Here is a 19587-nt window from a genome sequence, read left to right as displayed (position 1 = left end):
GATCCAGAATCAGCTGGCAGACAATCTCTCTCGAGATCACCAGCAAGTCCACGAATGGGAAATCCACCCACAGATTCTGAACACTTACTTCACACTCTGGGGAACACCACAAATAGACTTATTTGCAACAAAACAGAACGCAAAATGCCAAAACTTCGCGTCCAGATACCCACACAAGCAATCCCAAGGCAATGCCCTATGGATGAACTGGTCAGGAATATTTGCTTACGCTTTTCCTCCTCTCCCTCTCCTTCCTTACCTAGTAAACAAATTGAGTCAAAACAAACTCAAACTCATTTTAATAGCACCAACGTGGGCAAGACAACCCTGGTACACAACACTGCTAGATCTGTCTGTAGTACCACACATCAAACTGCCCAACAAACCAGATCTGTTAACGCAACACAACCAACAGATCAGACACCCGGACCCAGCATCGCTGAATCTAGCAATCTGGCTCCTGAAATCCTAGAATTCGTACACTTACAACTTAGCCAAGAGTGTATGGAAGTCATAAAACAGGCCAGAAGGCCATCCACTAGACACTGCTACGCAAGTAAGTGGAAAAGATTTGTTTGGTACTGCCATCATAATCAGATACAACCACTACACGCAACTCCAAAACATATAGTAAATTACTTGCTCCATTTACAAAAAGCAAAGCTAGCCTTCTCTTCTATTAAAATACACCTTGCAGCAATATCTTCATACCTGCAAACTACCTATTCAACTTCCTTGTATAGGATACCAGTTATCAAAGCATTCATAGAAGGGCTTAAAAGAATTATACCACCAAGAACACCACCTGTTCCTTCATGGAACCTAAACGTGGTTCTAACAAGACTCATGGGCCCACCTTTCGAACCCATGCACTCTTGCGGAATACAATTCCTAACCTGGAAAGTTGCCTTTCTCATCGCCATTACATCTCTAAGAAGAGTAAGTGAAATTCAAGCTTTCACAACACAAGAGCCTTTTATACAAATACATAGAAATAAGGTCGTCCTACGACCTAATCCAAAATTTTTACCAAAAGTTATTTCACCATTCCATCTAAATCAAACGGTAGAACTACCAGTTTTTTTCCCACAGCCAGATTCTGTGGCTGAAAGAGCACTACATACATTAGATGTCAAAAGAGCATTAATGTACTACATTGACAGAACAAAAAACATCAGAAAAACTAAACAGCTATTTATTGCATTCCAAAAACCTCATGCAGGTAACCCAATATCAAAACAAGGTATAGCCAGATGGATAGTTAAATGCATCCAAATCTGCTACCTTAAAGCAAAAAGACAACTGCCCATTACTCCCAGGGCACATTCAACAAGGAAAAAAGGTGCTTCAATGGCCTTTTTAGGAAACATCCCAATGCAAGAAATATGTAAGGCAGCCACTTGGTCTACGCCTCACACATTCACCAAACACTACTGTATAGATGTGCTATCCGCACAACAAGCTACAGTAGGTCAAGCTGTATTAAGAACTCTATTTCAGACAACTTCTACTCCTACAGGCTAAACCACCGCTTATGGGGAACTAACTGCTTACTAGTCTATGCATACCATGTGTATCTACAGCGACAGATGCCATCGAACTGAAAATATCACTTACCCAGTGTACATCTGTTCGTGGCATCAGTCGCTGAGATTCACATGGACCCACCCACCTCCCCGGAAGCCTGTAGCAGTTCAGAAGTTACCTTCAATTTTGTACATTTGTATATATATTATTTAATCCTTTAATAGGTACATACTTACATTTTTCATTGCGCGGGCACTATTACTATAGTACAACTCCTACCTCACCCTCTGCGGGGAAAACAATCGAAGATGGAGTTGACGCCCATGCGCAATGAGCACAGAAGGAGGAGTCACTCGGTCCCGTGACTCGAAAGCACTTCTTCGAAGAAAAACAACTTGTAACACTCCGACCCAACACCAGATGGCGAGCTCATGCATACCATGTGAATCTCAGCGACTGATGCCACAAACAGATGTACACTGGGTAAGTGACATTTTCATTCCTGTAGGGAAGTTATTTTCTTTAAATCAAAAGAACCTTCCTCCGGCCACTGGAGGTCAGGACAATGTCTAGTATATCTGCGACAAATATTCTGTTATACAAATTATTCTCTAAACCATAATCCTTTAACATGTCCCACCCTGGTGTTCCCTCTTTTGGGATAGGTTGTTTTTTTTTCTAAACGTGGAACATGATTTCGGCGAAAACAATGACATAGCCCTTGCCAGCATTTTTTATTTCCCATATCTTACCTTTTAAATTTCAAAATGCAACATGCAACAAAGGAACTTTTTCAAACCCCTTTTATCAAATGCTTACCAACTTACAAATTGGTCCAGGCCTGGACAAAATATTAAAAATTAACAAAACACGTGTAATACATTGTCAAATGGTACCTTGTACAAATGCAAATTTACCAAGAACTAATCATTCCCAAAATTGATAAGTTATCCAAAAACAATTATTCTCTCAAATGCAAGTTAAAGCAGACAAACAGCCAGCGAGGAACAGTCTTACCTGATGATCTGCTTTTCCTGGATTTCTCTCCGGCCGCCCGTGTCAGACTAATCAGTCAAGTTAAAAGCTGATGTTCAGGGTCTTCGCTGAGACGTCGTGAAAAGCGGGGAGGGGCCTGCCCGGTGGATATGATGCAGCTGCTTTGAAACTAAGTCTTTGTGCAGGGGCCCCTGGAATCTACACCTCCGGAACGGCGTCCCCCCACTGGCAGCACGTCTCGTGACAGCGTTACTGAAGACATCCACTGAAAGGTCCCTGTTCGAGCGCCAAATTGTAAGGCACGTTTTCCAAGATACTTACAAATGCATTTACAAAAGGAGTTTTGAATCGGAGAGCCGGAGTGAAAAATCAATGACCAAAGGTATACTTATTTTTGCTGCAGCAAAGAGGACAGATTTACAACTGGCATCCCTGGCCCGAAGTAAAGTGTGCTAGCATGGAGCGATTAGCAGTGATATTTATACTCATACATCAAAGGATACATAAAGTATGTAAATAATGATATACGTCATACAGATATTTTAAGGAGGTAATCAGTTTCCACACACCGGTTCCATTCCCTGCTTTGTCCTAGACTCCCTTCTGCAGCTGCCTGACTTCCCACATTCTTGAGACCCTTCAAAGCATTGCGTGGTTCAAAGGTATAGATATCAGCCTTTCCCTCCCCAAAATACACCAGCCGAGGTCGGTTAATTATTTTTACCACATGATTATAATGAGTAACGTGCCCCAGTTAGGGAAAGAAACCAGCTGCAAGCCCGTGGTGTGGAGCCAGGCTTATTTTACTTAAACAAATATACATAAGATAACATATGTGCTAGGCAGTGCGTTCAGAGAGAGAGAACTCAAACTACATGTGTTTAAGGAAAAGGAGCAATACAAAATGGATTCTTACAAGTGGTTATTTGTACATCTCTAAATTTGTGGTACCCATACTAACATGCGATTCAGAGGGCATTTATGAAAATGTCTTCTTTATACACACAGCCTTAAATTTGAAAGGCACAAATGCAGATACATACAATAGGTAATAACAGATGTTCTACTATTCTGTAGTCCAACTTGTCTCCTCATAAAAATGGCATGTCACTTGTGTGGGTAGGCCTGGGGCCGTTGGCAGGAAAGGGCCCTAACACAACATGGATGCATCACATTTTTTCCAATAAAAACTGACCCTTTTTTTCAATGTGGGTAGCTGTGGATTTTGGGCCCTAGCTCAGCCCGCACCTAAGGAAACCTGGCAAACCTATACATTTTTTTTTTTTTTTTTAAACTAGAAACACAGAGAATGAAGGTTGTGGTGACTTGTGTCTCTTCCACAGGGCTTTCTAACCCAGAAACCTTTGCAAATCTCAAACTTTGACTAAAAACACACCTTTCTCACATTTATGTGATTGAAATTTCTGGAATCTGCATGGAGCCACAGATTTCCTACCCCTTCCCCCAAGTTTCCTCATAAAAATGGTAGCTTACTTGATTTGGGTAGTCCTAGTGCTTGCAACAGGAAGGCCCCAAAATACAATGTGGAGACATTAACATTTCCTGTTACAAAAGCGATCTGATTTGGCAGTGGAAATAGCAGCATGTTTTGGGTTTTTTTTTGGCTGGAAATCGACGGCTACCCAGGGAACCCTACTAAACCCAGACATTTCTGAAAACTAAACACCCAGGGACTTCCAGGGTGGTCATGTGGATCCCACAGAGTTTTCCACAATGCCCTGCAAACCTCGGACTTTGCCTAAAATTGCACAATTGCCTTGCATTCCTGGGATGTAAAATTCTACAAACAGGAGGAATCAAGAAAATTTCCATCACCTAGCGTTCACCCACTAGTCCTGGTAAAACTGCTCTCTTGCGAGTGTGGCTGGGCCTAGTGCATGCAGCAAGCAAGCATCATACCAAGGTCAATGGGAGCCTTGTGGAGCCACCCTCATTGGCCCCGACCTTGATTTCTACCTGTAGGGGGCTCTAGGCCAAGTCAAACAAGTGTACTAACATTAGTATTGAGACGAGTGGGAGAACGATGGGTAGTAGGAATTTTGTGGTTTCCTGCTGATTCTGGATGTGTCACAGAAATGCAAGGTAGATGTGCAATTATAGGCAACGTTTTTGGTTTATAGGCCATTGTGGGTAAGAAAGCTTTATGGGCTCCATGTGAGGCTTACCACCCTGGATTCCCCCGGATGTCTAGTTTTCAGAAGGGTCTCCCTAAGTGGTAGCTGACCTGAGCCTGAGAAGTGCAGCCATCCAGCATAGAAGTAGGACGATATTGGGTCTTAGCCCAACTCTGCTTCCTATATGTATTTGAAAACAAATTCTAAATCTCCCTTCTTGCCAAAATGATGGGGATGCTTTAGCCCCCAGGGGAGCAGAAAGACTGTTGGGGTCATATTGGAGGTGGATGCTAGGCCCGTGGTGTGGGTTAGTGGGAAGGCCACCCCCACACCTTTTAGCAATAAAAGAAACTCCCTGGTGTCTAGTACGCTTTCTGCCCTCCCACCAGGGCTGATTGGGGTTAAAGACCTCTTATCTGTCCCCTGGAGGGGTGGGGTGGCAAAAAGTGTGTTGCAGGTAATTTGAGGGGTCGGATCATGCCCAATGCCTATGTAGGCCACCCCCCAGGGGCACAACCCCTCTCTTTCTCTTCCCCCCTCCCCCCAAACCAGACCAGATATAAACACTGGTGGTCTTGTGGGTGGATCCCTGCTTTGGGTGGTCAGCCTCCTGTGGCAATCCCCAAGCAGGGATCCACTAGCGAATAGTATCATTGGAAAGGGGAGGTTATCCCCTTTCCAACAATGCCTCTCCCGTCTGCTTCAGCGCTGAGATATGCCCCCCAAGCATCAAAGTAGTGAAAGTGAAAGGAGCTGATCAGTTCCTTTCACTTTATCTGAAATGACGTCAGCCAGCCACGCGCACCACTCGTCATTTCATAGAGAAAACAAATGCCTTGGGAGTTCCTAAGGCTAAAATACATGACAGGCCTCGTGTGGTAGGACAGCCTGGAGCCATCCTCAACAGATGAGCACTAGTGCTGTCCTCAGCATTGAAGCGTTTAAAATGGTATTTAAAAAGCATTGGCGATACCAATAGGTCTGACCTTTATTTTGCGTCCAACCAAAAATGTATTTTTAAAAAAAACTGGTGCAGGGAAAAAAACGCAATTGCTATCTTTCTGCAATGCATTTATGAGCTAATGAATTTTATGTATCCTGATTGCGCGTACTTTTGAGATGTATCCTAATTGCCTCAAGCACTGCGATGCATGAACTCCATTAGAGACAAAATGGTACAGCAAACAGCCAACATAAAGTGAGAGAGATTTTTTTGGGTGGAGCCCAAGCCCATTCTGCCTATGATCTAAAGAATTGGTGACCATGTATTTTTAGAGAGCTGCACTGTAAAGTCAATTTTTCAAAGCAGTCCTTGCCATGTCCCCTGCAGTGGATTGTCCCCTCTACAGTACTTTGAAAAGCTACCATCTGTACTGCTTTTACTGTTCTGGCGCTGAACATGTTGAAGTTTACAAAGTTCTGCGTTGTTCAATTAAAATGTAGTTGAATGAGAGCTAGAACAAAGTCATCTCCCACTGTTGAAGATTATTGGCGTTGGCAAACATTCCATCTGTTTATAGAACTTGTCTACTGTGAACCAATCGCCTCGAATGAGTCACTTGAACATGGTATGTTTCTGTGTGGCCTTTCCTATGTTCAGTGTATATGCACGTACCTTGTGTTGTTTTCACTCTTTTCGGAGCCTCCTACAATCAACTGTGTCAGATTTGTAGCTATGTAAATCGAAAATAATAGCTACTTTAAATGGATTTAACTAACTGCTAATATATTATAGGTCAAATAAAAATAGATTGTCAAGATAGCAGTTTAAAATATTCTTGGCTTTAGAGACTACTGCATCTCCACAGCCTAGCCACATTTTGAAATAGTTGTAATCTCTCTCTGCTTAAATGCGTTCACAATAGTGACTTGTGATGAAATCTGGAAAATTGGAACACCATTTTACTTTGCACAGATGGAAAAAATTGAAACTAAAAACTAATTGTACAGAACACTTGTCTGTGGTCAATTTTCAAACCTTGATTTTGCACAGTTTGAGTGTGGGTGGGAGTTGGCCAAAACCTGTTGTGCCAGGAAGCTGTTTGTATGGCAGGCAACAGAATTTCACTCTTTATCACTCTTTGTATGTATCCAGGTCGTTATATACAATCTGTTGTTGCAATTGAAATCCATCTGCTAGCATTCTGTGCTGTCAACATACATGAGAAAAGTGTCCCCCAAACGATTCATTCCAGTGGACTAGATGGAAAATATACAGGTGTGATAGTGGCGAAAGAATGGGCTCGTGTGATGTGACGTAGGGGTTATTAGGTAAAACTTCATTTGTGTTCCTTACATTAATGTGATCTCCTAGCCATGTTAAAACAGGCTTGAACGCCTAGCTGACCAAGGCTGGTTACTGTTACCCGATGGTCTGGGCAATCGAACATGAGGAACAAGTTAAATAGGACCAGTGCTATAGTATTTCCATCGTCCTTTCTACCTGAGCACATGCATATCTGGTAATACTTCTATTTCTGTGCTATGACCACATTAAAAGCATACAGGCATATGGACCTCCGTGCAGTGCTCTTCATAAGTTTATCAAGCGTGAAGCTGTGGTTGAAAATGTGGCTGCCGGTGCATAGCTTATAGTGTCAGAAAGTGCCTCCTCTGTTTCTACTATGACATTCCCTGACAACTGAAGGAATGAGGAGCAGCATGGTGTCAAGACCTCTCACACTGCTCATAGCTATTAGGACTTAATTTTCAGTGACCCTGACGTTTTTCGTTGGTCCATTTCCTCTCCAAAAGGCCGTTTTTTTGGGCGGGGAGGGCTTAAATGTAGGTTTCCCTAATGAGTCTGCTTTTAACACATAATTTGTGTGCCTTTATGTAGCACTGAACAGAACTTAAGATGTTCTTGGCCTTTTAACAGGCTGAGAGCATTTAAAACTATGTGGTTGTATATCTAAGTACAGAGATGGGCTTAAATAGAGACCCTGAGTTTACATTCGAGCAGTAGCATTCAGTACACAAGCAATCTTTATTTTTTGCTGCAAAGAAACTGAGTATTTGGGACTCTATTGGTCACAATTTCTCCACTTTATCAGGGAATGGTTGCCAGAAATAGAGTAGTCAAAGATTAGTGGGGACAATACAGCTCGATGGTGTTTCAGACCTGGTTTAAGTTTCTCATGGGGCAGCAGGGAATGTTAAGGTGTGCTTGGTCATTGCTGTGACCGGATTAGTTCTTGATGGAGACCTATATTGATAAAGTAGAGAAACTAAATAGTTAACATGCAAGGATATTCTGGCACTAATGTGTACGGCTGTGAGCTTCTGCCTGTCCTTTTTTCACACGTCTAAATATCCTATGATATATTGTACCATAGATGAAAATGGCGGTATGCGCACTGGGAGTCTGCAGTCCGGATCAGCTCGTGGAATGTCTGGAAAAGACTGTCCATACTGTGGTAAAGCATTCCGATCTTCGCACCATTTGAAAGTTCATCTCAGAGTGCACACAGGTGAGAGAATATTTTGTTCCTTTATCTTTACGTCTTGTGTGGTTTTTTTTCCCTTCGTCACCATTTCTCTTCTCTGTTTTTTCTGTTTAACTATTTCCCTTTCTTTCACTCTTGCTGTGTCTTTCTCTGTTTCTATTTTAGCTCTGCTGAAAGCTTATTGATCAGTCTGTTTCTCAATCAATTTATCCATCTATTCATATATATAGTGTAGAACTTGCTACGTCAGTGTTTTTTTTTATTTATTTTTTTTACTTTTAACCTTCTCAATTTTCACGATTCAGCAAAAAAAAAAAAAAAACATTTTGCTTGGATAGTGTGCGGTCAGAAGACCTCATCAGATCTCCGTATTTTACTGGGAGACGTCTAATTTCCCAGATTCATTTTCTTGTCTAATTATCATTATAGTTTGCACTTTCATTTGTGTAACTTGTTAAGTGGTTTATAATCTAGTTTAAAAACGTATGTAGATGCAACTGCATTTTTTAATTGAAAACCTAATTGTCAACCTGACTTTACAATCAATGCTTTAGAAGATAATTATCATTAAACGTCAGTTTGATCCTTTAGAAAGTGGTTGGACAGCGAAAAACATGCTGACTTTGGACTCGGTGTTTGTAAAGATGGGCTGTGAATTCAGTTATCGTTAAGAGGGATCTCTAATCCCATTAATATAATAATTGATGTGAAGATTACGTATAGGAAAACCATGACCATTTATCGAAGTTATGAACTTCAAGATTAGCATTGCTAAAGACTATGATCTTATGTCTTAGTGAACACCTCTGCTTGTTCTTTGTTTTGCTTTGTTTTAAATATACAGGAACACCTAAGGTGTTTAGAGAGGTGATAAGTGCGGACATATTGTTGTTTACCCTCTTTCTCCATTGTTTGCACACACCTGTATGTTTCTATGTGTATGTGTGTGTCACTGAAAAAACTAAAGGTTATTGTGACTTTATAGTAAGGTTTTGAATCAAGGTAAAACCTTGCCTGTGTCATAGCTATTGGCTTTGCCAATGTGTTTATACCATGTTGTACACCTGCATGGCTGCTGTTTAGCATGGCAAAAAGTTAGTGGCAAGGAAAAAAGTGTCGTAGATTTGAATGGTGAAAAGTGGAGTAGAGTGTTTGAGTGGAGTGACAGAACAAGTTGTGTATTGGAAAGGAATGGTGTGGAGTTGCTTTGAGTGGCATACACTAGAGTGGTATAGAGTAGAGTGGACTGGTGAGGAGTACATCGGCATAGAGTTGTAGAGTATAGTAGCGTAGAGTGCAGTGGCATTGAATGCTGCGTCATGGAGTGGCGCAGAGGGCAGTGGCACAGTCTAGTGATGCAGAGTAGAGTATAGTGCCAAACAGTGCAGTGGAGGAGTGTAGAGTGGTGAAAAGTTGAGTTTTGCAGAGTAGTCAGTGCAGAGGATAGGAGAGGAGTGGAGCAGAGTGACATAGAGTGCAGTGGCACAGAGTAGATTTGTTTCACAGTAGTCAAGTGGCTTAGAGTGGTGCAGGGTAGAGTGCTGTTGTGTAGAGTGACAGTGTAATGGCATGAAGTATAGTGGAGTAGAGTGCAGAATAGGTTAGTGTGGCATAAAGTGGATTGTTTAGAGTGCAGGGTCTTGGAGTTCAGTTACAGTGTAAAGTGCTTTGCTGTAGAGTGCAGTGGCATAGAGTGCAGTGTTAGAGAGTGTTGTAGATCGTCTTAGAGTACAGCAGAGTGGCGTTGTGCAGAGGAGATTGGTGTGGCCTAGTTTGGAGTGCTGTAGAGAGCAGTAGCAAAAAGTGCAGTGGTGTACAGTGTCAGAGTGCATTGTCATAGAGTAGAATGGAGTAGAGTCATAGTAAGAAGAGGCATAGAGTGGTACAGAGTGCAGTGGAGTAGTGCCAAAGTAGAGTGCAATGGTGTGGAGCAGTTCAGAGTGGAGTAATGTAGAGTGGAGTATTCATGGTGTGGTAGCGCATTGCCATTTCAAGCAACACGTTTTCAGTTGAAATGACCCTTAAACATTAGCACAGACAGAGTTTTACTAATAAAGCTACACAGTGCACAGACGAAAATGTGTGAAAATAGCATCATTTAGTTTAATGATTTGTTTTGATCATATTGAAGTATGTTTCCAACATGCTTCAGGAATAACAAAAAAAGTGTGCTTTATTTGTGTGTTCATAATACTGACATGTTCTGAAATACTAACACAGCTCATTTAAATGTTATTGTGTGCTAGAAAAAACTCTTCCGTAACCCCACTATCCAGCAAGATTGTCACATAAATCATCTCACTTTGAAGTCAGAGAAAGAAAGTAAACAACTGCCCTTGGAAGACGGTAGAATCTGGCATTTGACCTAGATTTACAACCCTATTTACAGAAAAGGAGAACTCGGAAAGGGTTTTGTGAATAAGGTTTGGGCAAGGGAAGGGCCAAATTTAAGCTTACCAGCCCAAAACAAATAAAGCCAGCAAACAGAGAGCAAGAAAATGTGAGTTACAAAGCCAGTGGCAAGCAACGGGCAGAATGCATTCTTAGGTCAACTTTCTGTATGTCCCGAAGATGTCGTCAGCAAAGCAGACAGCTCTGCTGTCAGGTAGGCTCGACCTAAAAATTAAAAACTTTTGCAATTAGCCAGTTTTAGTTTATTGAGCTAACTATAACTTGCGCTCTGCCATGCATTGCTTATAGCCTCACATCTTTCATTCCTCATGACCTGTTACATGAAAGCATTGTTGACCTCACTGATGGATGACATCAGTGATTACAGCATGCCATCATTGTGACATCAGTTGGGTTTGTGGACTTGAAATAATTCAACATGCTACACCAGAACGCCTCCGCACGCCTCATCCTGGACATCCCCCTCCACTGCCACATCACAGACCACCTGAAAAACCTGCACTGGCTCCCAGTCAGCAAGAGAATCCCCTTCAAACTCCTCACCCACGCTTACAAAGCACTGCGCAACACCAGACCAGAATACCTCAACAGACGAGACTCCTTCTACACCCTGACACCCGGCAACTCCGCTCAGCCGACCTTGCAACCGTCCCACGCGTCCGCAGAGCTACAACTTGCGTTAATAATTCTCGCACCTCACCGCCAAAATGTGGAACACTCTTCCCACCCACCCACCTGCCCAGACCAAAGACCTCCTTATCTTCAGGAAACTTCCCAAGACCTGGCTGTTTGGGCAGTAACAGCATCCCCCTCCCTGCGTGCCTCCCCCCCCCCCCCCCCCCCCCCCCCCCCCCCATCTTCTCACCTCTCCCCTCTTCAGCGTCTTGAGACCCTCACAGGTGAGTAGTGCGCTTGACAAATCCCTGATTGATTGATTGACCTCTGGACAATTTTCTGTTCCATTTAATAGGATTACCCTCCTAAAGGATTTACATGACCAACAATTTTAAGTCAAGCAGATGACAGATGCACATTGGCCACTATAAAGGCCCCTTATGTCAGGCCCTATGGACAGTGCTCCATAGTATAGTAAAATGCACTACACCAGTTCCTGAGATTGGCAAAATGGCATGAATCTTCCAGCCATGCTTACAACATTAGTATGAGGTAAACCGCCTGTAAGTGTGACACATCTACAGTCTACATTATTTAATAATCTGCAAGGCCTCAAAACCTTTAGTGACGTTTTGGAAATAAACATGCTGAGAGTATAGCATTTCTCTACATCACTGCCTTACAAATATTTAATAGGGGCATGTGCCTAGATATCCTCTTGTGTATAATGCATTGTCACCAGCAGCTATGGCCTTTCTCACAGATTTTTTTATTTTATTTTATAGAATAGACTTTGGCTTTAAGCCACAACTTACATTCAAACATACATCTGGAACCCACATCAGGTGTGCTCGGCCTTTACCTTGTTTAAAGTGAAGTACTTCTTGCACCCCAATCTTTAGTGATTTGTAAATAATGCACCATGTAACTTTTAAAATGCACAATTACACTTGTATTCACTATTTCTATGCTATCGACCCACACGTGTACACTCAGTAACTGTATGCTTTTTCATCAGTGATATTGTTTAACATTTCCTATGTCATCAATGATGTTGTTTATAGTGCCATGAGTGGTCTAATATATGGGGTCATAAGGAGTGCATGGGAGGGGCAAAAGTTATAGTTAGTTCAGTATACTAGAACTGGTGAACTTCAGAGGGTTTTTTTGTCTTTAAACTTTAGTTTTTACCTTTTTCAACACCTAACTATAACTTAACTTTAAGCTTTCCTTTTTTGGCAAGAGTTTCAAGGTGTTTTTTTATTTTTGTTACTTAAGCTGTGGTCTTATTAGCATACTTAACTGTCACTATAACCTTTTTATTTTTTCAGTGACTGTTTGTTTACCAAAATGCTGCTATTGTAAGATGATGGCGCTACTGAGAAAATGGGTAGGCTGGAAAAATACTGTACATTTGCAGACTTCTCGGTAACTACACTTAGTCCCTTTAAAAAATATTATGCCTCAACTATCCAAAAACCTTGCGCCTACCCTTAAATATCTATCCCTTGATTTCATGCCTGCATTAACATCTCAAGCTCATTTAGATCAGCCTGCTTCCCAACGGCTCCTATTCTAAAAAAAAATAATAATAATCATAATTTTTAAAATAAAATGTAGTTCAGAACTGCCTCACTTTAATCTTTAATAATACAGAGTGTTAGAGCTATAGTTCATTAGAATACTGTGGGAAGCTGCAGTAAAACACTTGTGAGTTGACTGCTGGACTTTTGCTGGAGTTAAAAGTACATGTTTCAGTTTGCATGTCATAATGTTTTAGAACAACTATAGATCTAACGTGTATTTATGACAAAAGTGGTGCGCAGCTGAAGCCATTGTGATCTATGAAAGCTGTGTAGCCTAAAGCATTTTCTGTAGAAATGACAAAATGATGGGGTTCTTTCTGTCAAATGAATTGTAGTTAGAGCTCTAGAAAATTAAAATGAGGGCACAATTTTTGTGTTCTCAAATATCGTATCCATTTTAATAAAACAGTCTGAAATGCAGAAAGAAACATGCATTTCCAACACCAGTGTGACCGTTAAGACCCTAATAATCTACTGCAAAGCCACCAATACAAACAGCAAGAGCACTAGCAATGTTTAGTTGAAGACAAAAGCAAGATATCAATGCCCTTTTGTTGGAATATTAGCTGGAATATTTGCAGTTCTATTTAGAGCCTTTCCTGAGAATTAGGCTTGAGCATTAAGCAATGACCATTTAGGTGTTAATACAAACACAAAATAAGAGGATTAAATAGGGAAATGTTAATAATTTTGGGCTAAAAATAGTTAGACACACCTGCATAAGTACTGAATACCCTTTCCGCATCGGTTTACTCAGCCTAATCATCTTCTCAGTAGGTTAACAGCTCCCCCGTTTTAAAATAGTAACATTTTGGTAGACATATACGAATATATACCTGTGTGTGTGTGTATATGTGTATATATATATATATATATCTATATATATAGATATATATATATATATACATATTCGATGGCATGTGTAGATGCAGATACACATGCTTTGCACATCCCGCCATCTAGTGTTGGGCTTGGAGTGTTACAAGTTGTTTTTCTTCGAAGAAGTCTTTTTCGAGTCACGAGATCGAGGGACTCCTCCCCTTTCGGCTCCATTGCGCATGGGCGTCGACTCCATCTTAGATTGTTTTCTTTCCGCCATCTGGTTCAGACGTGTTCCTTTTCGCTCCGCGCTTTGGTTTGGAAAGCTAGTGAAAAACTCGGAAAATTCGAAAGTATTGTTTGCGTTCGGTATCGGGTTAGTTACAACAGATCGACACCGAATTTTGAAGAGCTCCGGCGGCCCTTCGGGGTTTTCGATTCCCGGCGGGGCCTGGTCGGCCCGACCGCATGCGTCTTCAAGACTAATGGAACAGACCCCATTCCGCTTCTGCCCCGAATGTCACAACAAGTATCCTTATACAGATCAGCATTTGGTCTGTAATTTGTGTTTGTCGCCAGAACACAAAGAGGATACCTGTGAGGCCTGTCAAGCATTTCGGTCCAGAAAGACCTTAAGGGACCGAAGAGCAAGAAGACTACAGATGGCGTCGGTGCCGACAGGACAAAAACACATGGAGGAAGAAGAGGAAGCCTTCTCGATCGAGGACTCTGACTCGGAAGAGGTCGATCCTGCACAGACGCCAAAAACCGTGAGTAAGACGTCGATACACAAGACTCGCGTAAAGACCAGTAAAGCCCAGGGGATGCCACCTCCAACAGGCCATGGCTTAACCCGAAAAAGAGGTGACCGGCCATCGGCACCGAAAAAGGGCATGCATGTGTCGAAGTCATCCGATTCCGGTCGAGATACCGGCACAGAGCAGACTCGACCCCGAGACACAAGGGTCAGAGCAATCTCGGCACTGAGAGAGCGGCACTGAACCAAGTCGGCACCGAGAAATCAGTACGTCTAAGAGCAAAAAAGTGTTGTCGGAACCGAAAAAGACAGCCGAAAAGGTTTCGATACCGAAACATCCGGCCTCGGAACCGAAATCAAGTTCCTACACAGAGGAACAAGGCCTGTCCTCACAAATGCAAACACATAGATTTGGACAGGAACTGGAGACAATGGAGCCAGACTACACCCAAAGAAGGCTCCACATCCAAAAAGAAACAGGGAAGATCAGTACTCTTCCCTCCGATTCGAATGAAACAAAAACGTGCCTTCCAAGAGAAAGACAAGCAGCCACAGGCGAAGGTGGCTAAACAAGTAACCCCGCCACCATCTCCACAACGCTCTCCACAACCATCACCGGTAGCCACTCCACCAATTATGCAATCCCCAACTCATACAGGGATGAGTCAGGATGATCCAGACGCGTGGGATCTTTATGATGCGCCAGTGTCGGATAACAGTCCCGACTGTTATCCAGCTAGACCGTCACCACCAGAAGATAGTACAGCCTACGCACAAGTGGTGTCAAGGGCAGCGGCGTTTCATAATGTCAGCATGCATGCTGAGCCAATTGAAGACGACTTTCTATTTAATACACTGTCGTCCATACACAGCCAGTACCAGAGCCTCCCCATGCTACCTGGAATGCTAAAACACCCCAAACAAGTGTTTGAGGAGCCTGTGAAAGGAAGGGCCATTACTCCAAGGGTGGAGAAAAAATATAAACCGCCACCAACAGACCCTGTGTACATCACACAACAGTTAACGCCAGACTCAGTGGTAGTAGGGGCAGCTCGCAAGAGGGCAAACTCGCACACTTCAGGAGATGCACCACCTACAGACAAAGAGAGTCGTAAGTTCGACGCAGCAGGGAAAAGAGTGGCAGCACAGGCAGCATACCAGTGGTGTATTGCCAACTCACAGGCTTTGTTAGCCAGGTATGATAGGGCTCATTGGGACGAAATGCAACACTTTATAGAACATTTGCCCAAGGAGTTCCAAAAGAGAGCACAGCAAGTGGTGGAAGAAGGACAGAGTATCTCAAACAATCAGATACGGTCAGCAATGGATGCAGCAGACACAGCTGCTAGAACTGTAAACACAGCAGTGATAATACAGAGACATGCATGGCTGCGTACATCAGGATTCAAGCCGGAAATACAACAAGCTGTGCTGAATATGCCATTTAACGGACAGCAGTTGTTTGGGCCGGAGGTGTACACTATCGAAAAACTTAAAAAGGACACTGATGCGGCCAAAGCCATGGGCGCACTCTACTCCCCACAGAGCAGAGGCACATTTTGTAAAACACAGTTTAGAGGGGGGTTTCGAGGACAAAGCACGGAACCCACAACCTCACAAACAAGGCCCACTTATCAGAGCCAATATCAGCGGGGAGGTTTTCGGGGACAATATAGAGGGGGACAATTCCAAAAAAGTAGAGGGAAGTTCCATAGTCCCAAAACTCCACAAAACAAGCAGTGACTTCAACGTCACAAGTCCCCAACACATAACACCTGTGGGGGGGAGACTAACCAAGTTCTACAAACAATGGGAGGAAATAACAGACACTTGGGTCCTAGCAATTATCCAGCATGGTTATTGCATAGAATTTCTGAAATTCCCTTCAAATGTCCCACCGAAAACACACACTATGTCAAAACAACACACGGATCTTCTACAACTGGAGGTCCAAGCGTTGTTACAAAAAGATGCAATAGAACTGGTACCAATTCATCAGAGAGGAACAGGAGTTTACTCGCTGTACTTTCTCATACCCAAAAAGGACAAAACTCTAAGACCTATATTAGATCTCAGAACATTAAATATCTACATCAAATCAGATCACTTTCACATGGTGACATTACAGGACGTAATCCCATTGCTCAAACAACAAGACTACATGACAACACTAGACCTAAAGGATGCATACTTCCATATACCGATACATCCTTCACACAGAAAGTACTTAAGGTTTGTATTCAAAAGGGTACATTACCAATTCAAAGTGTTGCCATTCGGGATAACATATGCGCCAAGAGTTTTTACAAAATGCCTGGCAGTAGTAGCTGCTCATATCAGAAGGCAGCAAATACATGTGTTCCCGTACCTAGACGATTGGTTAATCATAACCAACACGCAAGAACGGTGTTCACAACACACAAAGTATGTCATAGAAACCCTCCACAAACTAGGTTTCTCACTCAACTACACAAAGTCACACCTTCAGCCGTGTCAAACACAGCAATACTTAGGGGCGATAATCAACACAGCAAAAGGGATTGCCACTCCAAGTCCACAAAGGGTACAGGCATTTCACAATGTAATACAGGCCATGTATCCAAAATAAAAAATACAAGTCAAAATGGTGATGAAACTCCTAGGCATGATGTCCTCATGCATAGCCATTGTCCCAAACGCAAGATTGCACATGCGGCCCTTACAACAGTGCCTAGCATCACAATGGTCACAGGCACAGGGTCAACTTCTAGATCTAGTGTTGATAGACCGCCAAACATACACCTCGCTTCAATGGTGGAACAATATAAATTTAAACCAAGGGCGGCCTTTCCAAGACCCAGTGCCTCAATACGTAATAACGACAGATGCCTCCATGATAGGGTGGGGAGCACACCTCAACCAACACAGCATCCAAGGACAATGGGACACTCAGCAAAGACAGTTTCACATAAATCACTTAGAACTACTGGCAGTATTTCTAGCGTTGAAAGCATTTCAACCTATAATAAGCCACAAACACATTCTTGTCAAACCAGACAACATGACAACAATGTATTATCTGAGCAAACAGGGAGGGACACACTCAACACAGTTGTGTCTCCTGGCACAGAGAATATGGCATTGGGCGATTCACAACCACATTCGCCTAATAGCACAATTTATTCCAGGAATTCAGAATCAGTTAGCAGACAATCTCTCTCGGGATCACCAACAGATCCACGAATGGGAGATTCACCCCCAAATACTGAACACTTACTTCCAGAGTTGGGGAACACCACAAATAGATCTATTCGCAACAAAGGAAAACGCAAAATGCCGAAACTTCGCATCCAGGTACCCACAAGATCAGTCTCAGGGCAATGCGTTATGGATGAGTTGGTCAGGGATATTTGCTTACGCTTTTCCCCCTCTCCCACTCCTTCCATATCTGGTAAACAAGTTGAGTCAAAACAAACTCCGACTCATACTAATTGCGCCAACATGGGCAAGACAACCTTGGTACACAACACTACTCAAGCTGTAGAGCCTGACTACACGCAAAGAAGGCTTCATATTCATGAGGACACAGGGAAGATAACCACTCTTCCCCCAATCAAAATAAAAAGGAAACTTGCCTTTCAACAAAAGGACAAGCAACCACAGGCAAAGGTGGCAAGGAAAGCAACCCCACCACCGTCTCCACCACCATCAATACATGCATCACCAGCAACAACTCCACCACTGATGCACTCACCAGCTCATACTACAATGAGTCAGGATGATCCCGATGCATGGGACCTTTACGATGCTCCAGTGTCTGACAACAGCCCAGACTCCTATCCTACAAAACCGTCACCACCTGAGGACAGTACATCCTACACACAGGTGGTCGCAAGGGCAGCCGAATTTCACAACGTCACATTACATTCTGAACCAATTGAGGATGACTTTCTGTTTAACACCCTATCCTCCACCCATAGCCAGTACCAAAGTCTTCCCATGCTCCCAGGAATGCTAAGACATTCAAAACAAATATTTCAGGATCCAGTTAAAGGCAGAGCTATAACTCCAAGGGTGGAGAAAAAGTACAAGCCACCGCCAACAGATCCAATCTATATTACAACACAACTAACACCAGACTCAGTAGTTGTCTGGGCAGCTCGTAAGAGAGCCAACTCTCATACCTCAGGAGACGCACCACCTCCAGACAAGGAGAGCCACAAATTTGATGCTGCGGGGAGAAGGGTTGCAGCACAAGCAGCAAATCAATGGCGTATTGCCAATTCACAAGCACTTTTGGCAAGATACAACAGAGCTCATTGGGATGAAATGCAACATTTCATCGAACACTTACCCAAGGAGTTCCAAAAAAGAGCGCAACAGGTGGTGGAAGAGGGACAAAGTATCTCAAATAATCAGATACGGTCTTCCATGGATGCAGCAGATACAGCTGCAAGGACAATAAACACTGCAATCACGATACGAAGGCACGCATGGCTGCGCACTTCAGGGTTCAAGCCGGAAATCCAACAAGCTGTGCTCAATATGCCATGAACAGCAATTGTTTGGGCCGGAGGTCGACACTGCCACTGAGAAACTCAAAAAAGACACCGATACAGCCAAAGCCATGGGCGCACTCTACTCCCCGCAGAGCAGAGGCACATTTCGAAAAACACCTTATAGGGGAGGGTTTTGAGGTCAACCCACAGAAACCACAACCTCACAAACAAGGCCTACTTACCAGGGTCAATATCAGAGGGGAGGTTTTCGGGGCAATATAGAGGGGGCCAATTCCCAAGAAATCGAGGAAAATTCCAAGGCCCCAAAACTCCTCAAAATAAACAGTGACTCACAAGTCACACAACCCCATCACATAACACCTGTGGGGGGAAGACTAAGCTAATTTTACAAACTTTGGGAGGAAATAACAACAGACACTTGGGTCTTAGCAATTATCCAGCATGGTTATTGCATAGAATTTCGACAATTCCCTCCAAACGTCCCACCGAAAACTCACAATATGTCAAAACAACATATAGATCTTCTAGGACTAGAAATTCAAGCATTGCTACAAAAGGACGCAATAGAATTAGTACCAAATCTACAAAAAAACACAGGAGTTTACTCACTGTACTTTCTAATACCCAAAAAGGACAAAACTCTGAGACCAATACTAGATCTCAGAACAATAAATACCTACATCAAATCAGACCACTTTCACATGGTCACGTTACAAGACGTAATCCCACTGCTCAAACAGCAAGACTACATGACAACATTAGACCTAAAAGATGCGTATTTCCATATACCAATAC

General features: G+C 42.9%; 1 protein-coding gene across 7 annotated transcripts in view; it reads left to right on the top strand.

The window, feature by feature from the left end:
* The window catches only part of ZNF219 (zinc finger protein 219), a 259158-nt gene that overhangs the window by 231256 nt on the left and 8315 nt on the right, over positions 1–19587 (top strand). For all 7 annotated transcript variants that reach the window (XM_069239042.1, XM_069239041.1, XM_069239045.1 and 4 more), the window contains exon 4: positions 7994–8128. In XM_069239042.1, coding sequence (XP_069095143.1) covers positions 7994–8128 — 135 coding nt within the window. The remainder of the gene's footprint in view (positions 1–7993; positions 8129–19587) is intronic.

This window comes from Pleurodeles waltl, chromosome 6, assembly GCF_031143425.1.
Source record: "Pleurodeles waltl isolate 20211129_DDA chromosome 6, aPleWal1.hap1.20221129, whole genome shotgun sequence".
NCBI classification, from domain to species: domain Eukaryota; kingdom Metazoa; phylum Chordata; class Amphibia; order Caudata; family Salamandridae; genus Pleurodeles; species Pleurodeles waltl.
The sequence above is the reverse complement of the archived record's forward strand: the minus strand, read 5'-3'. Positions and strand labels throughout refer to the sequence as shown.